At 35.4% G+C, this 9033-nt stretch overlaps 2 protein-coding genes across 2 annotated transcripts in view; one reads left to right on the top strand and one right to left on the bottom strand.

Annotated features, from left to right (window-relative positions):
* LOC140673570 (uncharacterized) overlaps positions 1-9033 on the bottom strand; it is a 119561-nt gene that overhangs the window by 98679 nt on the left and 11849 nt on the right. Inside the window, exon 2 of the mRNA XM_072906590.1 lies at positions 1167-1218. The gene's annotated coding sequence lies outside the window, so the exon portion shown is untranslated. The remainder of the gene's footprint in view (positions 1-1166; positions 1219-9033) is intronic.
* The window catches only part of LOC140673566 (ribonuclease H2 subunit A), a 214554-nt gene continuing 206202 nt past the window's right edge, over positions 682-9033 (top strand). Inside the window, exon 1 of the mRNA XM_072906575.1 lies at positions 682-732. Coding sequence (XP_072762676.1) covers positions 697-732 — 36 coding nt within the window. The 5' untranslated portion in view covers positions 682-696. The remainder of the gene's footprint in view (positions 733-9033) is intronic.

The following is a 9033-nucleotide window of genomic DNA, read 5'->3' on the forward strand; positions in this document are numbered from 1 at the left end:
ACTATACCGTTCGATTAATTAACTCTCGTAATTCATATCGAAACAAATCAACTATACTTGTTGCAGCGGGTACTTTGTACAACTTATAAAGGTTTCGGATAAGAATGACATAAGTTATAAAATATCGTTTTATTGAAATCCCTCTTTAGACGATAATTGCATCTTGGACTTTGCTTAGATTCGGATGGTATTTCGCGTTTTGAATATTTTACTCACAGTTTTAAATATAGTTAATTTTGTCCATTATTTTGGTGACAAAATAATACATCAATCATCAAATCAAATAATTCAAGCAATAAAGAATATAATGAATATAAATTTATGAATAACTATTTATTTCTATTATATAATATATATTCTCGAATTACGTCTTAATTAGCTTTTAATTCGGTTTCGCGTGGTATTAGAATAAATCAATAACCGATGTCATCTCATTTTCAATTACCAATAAAAGTACAGAGTAGTCAAACTCACTCTGAGTAGAAAGGTATCCCAATGTATTTAAGTAAAATTATAAGAATAATTATATCTCTTGTGCGATATAATAAAGTGCACGTCGCGTACTGATTAATATCGAGCTGTACAAAGTGTCGCGCGATCGTATTTTGCTAATTAGTGCGCAAACAATCATAATTAACTGTGTTTTCGCGAGTGGATATTGCGCTATGAAGAGGAACAAATGGAAGACATCAGACGATGTATTTTACAAATCACAACGTTCTACAACTTCCGGTAAGTGAAAAAGAATTAAATTATTTTTTACTTTTATTCTGAGGTCATAGATTTGCAAATATTATATACATATAATTTATACAAAATGTTAATAACACATATATGATAAAATATATACATATAATAAGAGGTGAAAAAAAATTCAAGAATTAAAGTCTTTTTCTGATCATTTACACACAAATTTTCTAATTATCTGGTTATCCATATTATATGAAAGTTGTTATTCTATCCATAAAAAATATTCTAAATTATTTACTTTTATAAATGATTTAATATTTAAATTTACTTTTTGTCTATTGCTATTACTATATTAAATACAAATTAAAAGTTTAAGTTTAGAGTTATAAAAATTTTAAAGATAGATTAATGTATTATATATAAATCTATTACTTCTCTCTCGAAATTCATATGGATTAAGAATATTAATATTTTACCTTAGAATACTGGTTCGTTGATTGTGCGCACAAGAATGTATATATAAAGTTCCTGAAACAGAATAAAATTTTCTGTTTACATAAATTATTTCAAATATGTGTGTATATCTGTATATGTTTATTTATTTATATTTATATATAAATATTAAGATAAAATATTACTAAAATATTATAAAATATTAAAACATTTTTTTTCCAGAGGCTAGTACTTTCTAATAGTATTCAAAATAATTTCAATAACGCGTACAAGCAAAGAAAATAATGGCGTAAAAAGATTTAAAAAATAAAGGCGTCAAATATACACGCGCCCGTTGTAAAAAACAGTTGTGCAAAGTAGTCTGTTATTTTATTACACGCTCTCTCCGAAATACCTGAGCGAGTAAGCGCTAATGTTAAAATGCAATCGTTTTATATGAATGATAAAAAGAACGAACGAGTATAATGGCCTTAAATGCGACGGTATTAGTTACTTCAGTGTCTAGCGTCATTCTGCTGGAGTTACTAATACCGCCGTATTAGCAACCAAGTTAAAAGTAGAACAGACTATAGCTGTTAAATATTGATTCGGGAACATTTAACCGTCTGCGCCAGAACCAATCAGTCGGAATGTACTCTTTTCGGACAAAATTGCATTTTCCATGTTTTGCACGTCATGTGCTTAAAAATATCTTTCTGCGAGTATCATAGTAACGTGGATAACTCTATATTTTTATTTTCATACAAAATGTATCCTATAGATGTCTGCTATTTTAAATATGTATATAAAGTTTAACGTGTACATCTTTTTCTGCATATATATTATTGATTATTTTGTCGTAAAAACTTGAAATAAATAAATATCTCAATTACATTGAGCCTACTATCGTACCATTTTATTATTAAATAAATATATATGTATTGATATCTTGATCAATTTAAAGAATATTTTCTTGGAAATTTAAAAACGAAGAATAATATTTGAAATTATAGAGGACAGCAATGGTCAAATAAACAAGATGCAGTAAACTTAGATTCGATATATAAAAAGACATCCCGATATATTATTAACAATTGTTTATTATCAACGCTTTAACATTATGATATATTACACATACTATATTTAATAAATTATGAATCACATGTGGCGCTGATTTGAAACCTACATTTCATATACATCGTAATAACCAACAATGATAACAACAATAACAACAAGTTATTTGCAAATTATTAATATTTATATAAATCATATTCTATATACATATATATATATGTATATCAATGATGAGAGTTAAGACAATATAAAAATATTCATAATTACGAATGGAAAGTTGTGCAAGAAATAATCTTCCATGTAAATTTTAGGATAATTCATAAACAAACGAAAAATTAAAAACAAACGACTATTTAATTCTTAAAGGCTCGAGCTTGTCTAAGGAAAAATCGATTTCAAATTACGTTAGTCAGAGTTCACACGTAAATGAAAGATTTGAGATACCCTGAATTATTTACATTCAAAAAATACAGTATTATATAATATAATATATGATCTATCCATCTGAAATATTCGCGTGTTCTGTCGAGATTTCTAAATAAATATTGAAGGAACTATAGTAAATTTAAACAACACGAATTTATGAGACTTTTTTTACATTTTCGCCGATATATTTAAACCAGTATTATAATCCCGTTGGCAATGACAACCGTGGAGATGACGAGCACAGGTAACTTTTCTAAGAAACTGCAGTATATTAGTTCCCAGCGATCACGTCACAAAAGTTATTGCAATACAATGACAATCCCCATAAATGATTCAAACGAGCGCAGAATTGTCGGGAGTTATGTGACATTGTTCGACCGCTCGGATACGTGCCCCTTTTCTGTCCCTCCTCTTCCTCCTGCCCCCTGAACAAAAGACTCTCTGACACGCAAAATTGACCGAAGGAAAAGAGAGTAAAAAAGGGATGTGACTGGAAAGGGAATGAATGTGTGCGGCCAGCGAGCAGAGCGCTGCGCAACGAGAATGGCAGGAGTCGGGGAGAGAACGAGAGAGCGTCGCGACGCGGGTGCGTAAAAGCGAGGGTAAGGGGGAGGGAGCCAAGGCAAGAACACAAAGAGAGAAGAGAGAGAGAGAGAGAGAGAGAAACAGTAAAGAAGAACGTGAGGGCGAAGGAAGGGTCTCCAAGATGTCGTGACAGTGAAGGGTCGGATATATCGTTCTCCACGAGCCACTGCAACAGATATAACGGGCACGGGCACGGGCACAGGGGGAGAGGGCCCGGAGTTGCCGACGCGAGACCCGAGCGATGAACGTGAATTATACATGACGCACAGAACACAATCGCCCATCTCTCTCCCTCTCTCTTTCTCTCTTCTCTGTCTCTCTTCTCTGTGTCTCTCTCTCTTTTCCTCTCGCGCGCGCGCGAACGCGGCCCCATCGCAACCCTCTTCCCGAAAACCGCCCCTACCAGCTTCCACCAACTGCCCGACACAAATGCCGACACTCCTGGATACCTTCCTGATGCCCGGCTGTCGCCCGGCCTGTCGCTCGTCGTTTGTCGAACGCAAGTGTCTTCGATTTCTCTGGGAAAATCCAGAGATCGCAGAACACCATCGCCAAACGTGGTTGACTCCGTTCGTTTGCAGTCAATGGACCGCATTTACATCCGACGCGTTTCTAACTAAGACTATTAGGAGTTGTATTTATTTAAAACAAAGCATACATCGATGGAAATTCCATCAAATTTTCAATCAATTATTTCGAAAACTTCTAGCCGGTCGTAAGACATCAATATACGTTATAATTTTGCCATATTCTAATTTTTGAAACTGTATTTAACGAGGATTTAATTTTTTTAATTTTTAAATTTATATCACATTAAAAAAACAAAGAAATAAATGGTTGAAAATTTTTGAGTCGTATATATTAATTTAAATAACTAATGCGAGAAAAATGAATTTTTAAACATTATTAGATACTTTCTGTCCCCATCTTGCACCGGTACTTGATTTCATATTTAAATGGAAGAGTTGATGCGACAAGGACTATGGTCCTTCGTATTTTTACGAGAGTGTTAATGGCGTCGAAAGACCCTCTCGCCTCAACGAGAATCTACCCTCACTTCCTCGCTCGTCCCGTAATTGAAAAAATATGAACTTTTTTGTCGCCGCAGGAGAGCACTTTCTTCCACCCTCGTTGCCCACCGCTGTCTTAGTTGGCACGTTATTATAAAACATCGTAGCTTCGTAAAGCGAAAAATTAAGACCAGTTTCGCGAGAGAGGAAAATTGATTTAAACAGGGTTACGCGCGAATGAGGGATGCAAAAAAATTGCGAGTAATATTATTTGTTAGATTTGTGAAACTATATCGCATGATTGTTTCCCGTTTTGCAAAACACATATGTATCGCATGATTAACACAAAATATGTTATAAAATCGTTCTCTGTATTATGAAAAAATTACAATTAATATTTTCATAAAAAATAATAGTATTCTATTCATATAGGATGTCCAATCAATTGTGATACAAACAACAAGAAAGTAATTGCATGTAAAAAAATAAATAAAAAATATAAAATAGATATTTTTATTGATCATTGGTTATTCTGAAAAAAATAATCTACATTTTTTATTTGTTTTTTTTTTCACAAAGAATCATCTTCTCTTGTTGATTTTACCATGTTTTAGTGAACGCCCTATATAAATGAATAATTGTTTTACAACAGATTTTACAAATAGTTAAAAATGGAAAGCTTTTCAGCACAAATTAAACTTCATGGATAACAATAAATAACAAAATCTTATTTTACAATTGATTTTAACTGAATTTTTATTCAAATTTTATTTATATATTTTATCTAAAACAATATATCTAATAAAAGTTAAAGAGTGAAAAAAATACAATTTATTAAGTTTTTTCCAAAAAAAAATTGGCATCAAATTTTGATGAAGTAATATGTTTGTAAAATCTGTGTATTTGAAATATCTCAGAGAAACGCTCGTATATATTCTTTACTTAAAAATTTGTTTATCTAATTATGTTACAAATAAAAAAAATTACACAAGCATTTTCATCTGATATTTTATAAACAAACACGTAGTCAAATGCGTTCTTCTTAATAATGTTCACATAATCGACTTAATTACTTATTAAGGCGCCGTAGAAGAACATATGAGTAAAACATATGTTTCTTTTAATTCACATTAAACATTCGACTGAATTTACAGGGTTATTTTTCCACGTTCTAAGGCGTTACCTTACGCCTCTTACGATTACCGAGAATTGTTAACGTTAATCCGCGGGCCCAATTGCTGGTGGCGGTTGAAAGACGCCGCCATAAGGTAAAAACACAAGAGCTCGTCTTCGCTAATCAAAGTGTTTGCCTTCGCTTAATCCTAGCTTAGCGGGAGACTTAAATATTCCTTGTAAACTCCCGGCCAACGTCGGGGATTACTAAATGGGAGCAGCGAAGGGGTCTTGTCTTCGACTTAGCTAGAAAGTGCCAAGCTTGACTGTAATAGGATAAGACCGAAGACAGACAGAGAGAGAGAGAGAGAGAGAGAGAGAGAGGAAGAGAGTTTTCTCTGACGACGATGTGCGCTTCAAAGCGTATAATGTATCGACAAGAAAACCTCCAACCCTCCTTTTCCTCTGCCTATCATCCCCCTGCACTCCGTTCGTCCGCGACATTTCTCCTAATGTCTCTCGCGACTTACGGACTTAAAGCCCGGTCGCTCGGTTTCGTAATGACCTAGAAATGATTCTAATTGTTGCATTTTAGATCGTGACACGAAAATTTGACAATATATAGTACAATATTAGTTAATTTGTTCCTCGACTTAACAATGTGCCAGCCGATTAATCATTCCGCGCAATTTCCGGCACGCTCATCGAAAAGGAAACGAACTAATTATCTTCTGCGATAATGTGTAAGGTTTTCCCAGAGAATTACAAACTTATCTTTAGCATGGCAAAATAGATCTCGCTACCGTATATAAAACGAAAAGTTAGAGAATTAAGACGCACTTGTCCCTCTCCTGTCAAATAAATTTCTGCAGATAACTCTGCGTATACCGTCCATCAAAACACGTGCGAGGCATCCGCCTATTTTCCCGTACAAGTGCGTACACACGCGTCTAACGCACTACGAGAGGTTACATGCTCGGTCACGCACACGTCTATCCGTCTATCAGCAGAGTGTTTTATATTGTTGCATCACACACACACACACAGATACCCGAACGCCCCATCGCTCCGAGCCGTCTAGTCGCGTCGCGACGCACACGTTAAGAGAACCATAGAGAAGTATGCATGTTTTGAGAGAGCGGTATTATATCGAGCATAAAGAGCGGCCGTGTCCCAAGAGGATGCAGCGGGTACGTGCTCGTATGCCTTACTTGAGCCCCCGCTCCGCTAACTCGGGACGAGAGAACCCCCTTCTCGTTCTCTCTCTCTCTCTCTCTCTCTCTCTCTCTCTCTCTCTCTCTCTCTCTCTCTCTCTCTCTCTCTCTCTCTCTCTCTCTCTTTCTCGGCGCGACCCTCTCGATCCACCCTACTTTCACCACACGCGTCTCCCTCGGTCTCTATGTGCCATCATATCCTACCTCGGTTCTTCTCCCCTTTTCTGTTTCTTCCTTTATCTCTTGAATAGCGTGGAATGAGACCGAACAGGTTGATAATCTGCGTATAATGCAAAAACTCGTATTGTCGCCCCCTTTATATGTGTTCAAAATATGACATATCAGCTGTGAAAACCACTTTCTTTCTCTCTCTCTCTCTCTCTCTTTCTCTCTCTCTCTCTCTTTCTCTCTAACTACTTCAATAACGCGCTTTACTGTCATCTGATTAACATTTTCTCCTTTTTTTTTTATTTTTTAATAATGCGAACGATAATCGCGGCATTTTCATACATTTGTCAAAGGCACTGCAACAACTTACAATTTCTGATCAATAGGTATATAAGTTTCGTTTCGGTGAAATCGAATGTCAAAGGCTACTTGACATCGGACGGGCATCGATATCCATGTGATAGATAATAGAGGATAAATGATTAAACTCTTGATTGATGGTAGGATAGATGACGAGTCTTGATTTATATAGTTAGTAAAATAGTGCCTAATGTTTAAAACTAGCCACGTTCAATTAAACGTCATAATTATACATCATGGCATTTTTAAAAATTTAATGACTTTTCGCGCGTCTGATTTTCGAATACCCTGCCTTTGAGAAAGATCTACATAATTTTTAATTGTTAATATTTTTCCTTTTTCGTATAAACTACATGTCTATATATAAGTAAATAATTATGATAAATTGTATTTTTTGATATTTTTCGAAACTTTTGACGTTATAGTTATTTATCAATTGTTGTTTCAAGTAAATAGAAATTATTACACAAATTAAATTTATTTAGAAGATACATCTGTACACAACGGTTGATAATCTTTCACAAACTAAATGGATAATCTTTCTAATTATAAAAATTGATTAAAAAACTTATTTCGAATAATTCTAATACGCGACAGCTTTTGATATATTCTCTTTATTTTATTTTTTTCCTATAAATATATCCGCTTGATAGAGATATAAATACATATAAAATATTTTTACATTCTTAATCACATTAACAAGAAAATTGTTTTCTCATTCCGAATTCTTATACATCTTTAATGGGTTTGATTCAAATGATAGCGATCAACTGCAGCAGCGAATTTTGCAGCCGTAAAAACTACAGTGCCGAAATAAAACCAACGTCGCGACGTGGATACTCGTAGAGTACGTGTATAAAACTCGCAGGAATGGTCAAACGAGGCAACGTCGGTTTACCCAGGGAATTACTGCGCGCGGGCCAGGCAGCCAATATTCTTAAAAGATTAATGCGTTTCTTTTCTAGGTAGTGACGTGACATTAGAAGAAGGAAAACTACGTTGCTCGGTCTCTGAAACTTGACTTGCGGTAGCGCCAGCCTGGCCCATGTTCTATCCGCTGTCTATGTGTGTGTTATGTATATACGTGTGTGTGTGTGTGTGTGTGTGTGTGTGTATGTATCGAATATGTCCGTTTTGGTCGCCGGACTCGCAGTCATGATTCTTTTTCCACTCCCGTCGCCTGAAATCCTCTTGTGTGTGAGCTGACTCTCCGACCCATCTATCCCTGCCTGCTGTCTTTCCCCTTGTCCATCCCCTTTCGACTTGTACCTGTCGCCGTCCCTCGATTCGCGCGTTCTTTCAGACGTTCTTGTCGTTCCACCTCTCGTTCGCTGTCGTCCCTCTGCACAATTAAGTGTCCCCACTTTGATTTCCTTCGGCGAATTCCTATTGACTCCGTCTACTATCGTCCCGTTATCGCTACGTTAAATTAGTCGGGAGTAATGATTATTGACTCTGTGTGTGTATGTGTGTGTGTGTGTGTGTGCGCGCGCGCGCATCGTATCTCATGCCCGCACGGATGCAGTGATGCTGAGCCTTACGTAACATACAGTACAGTCGGAAAGTTTAGAATTCACGATTTAAATAGTTTTACACACGCTAAAAGCGAACTCGGTTTAAAATTGATCTTTACAAAACAGAGGTCAATTAATTTTTGACATTCAACTTTAAGAGATTCGTAAAAGATAGCGATTTGAAAAATATCAAGATAAAATATAGAATTTTTATAAAGGAACGGGCGATGTATATGTAAACAGATGATACTTTGAAAAATATGATAAAAGTATCGGTTAACGCGTACATCGGTGAAAAACGTCTTATATGTATATGAATCTGTGAAAGTTAAGAAGAAGACCGAGCATAACGGTACTGCGTGACAGTGTCTCCTAAATATTCAAGCGGGGCAGGTACCTAAAACTTGGCAGCTTTATCTCGGCATTACTCGAAAATTTATTCATATA

This window comes from Anoplolepis gracilipes, chromosome 14 (assembly GCF_047496725.1).
Source record: "Anoplolepis gracilipes chromosome 14, ASM4749672v1, whole genome shotgun sequence".
NCBI lineage: Eukaryota > Metazoa > Arthropoda > Insecta > Hymenoptera > Formicidae > Anoplolepis > Anoplolepis gracilipes.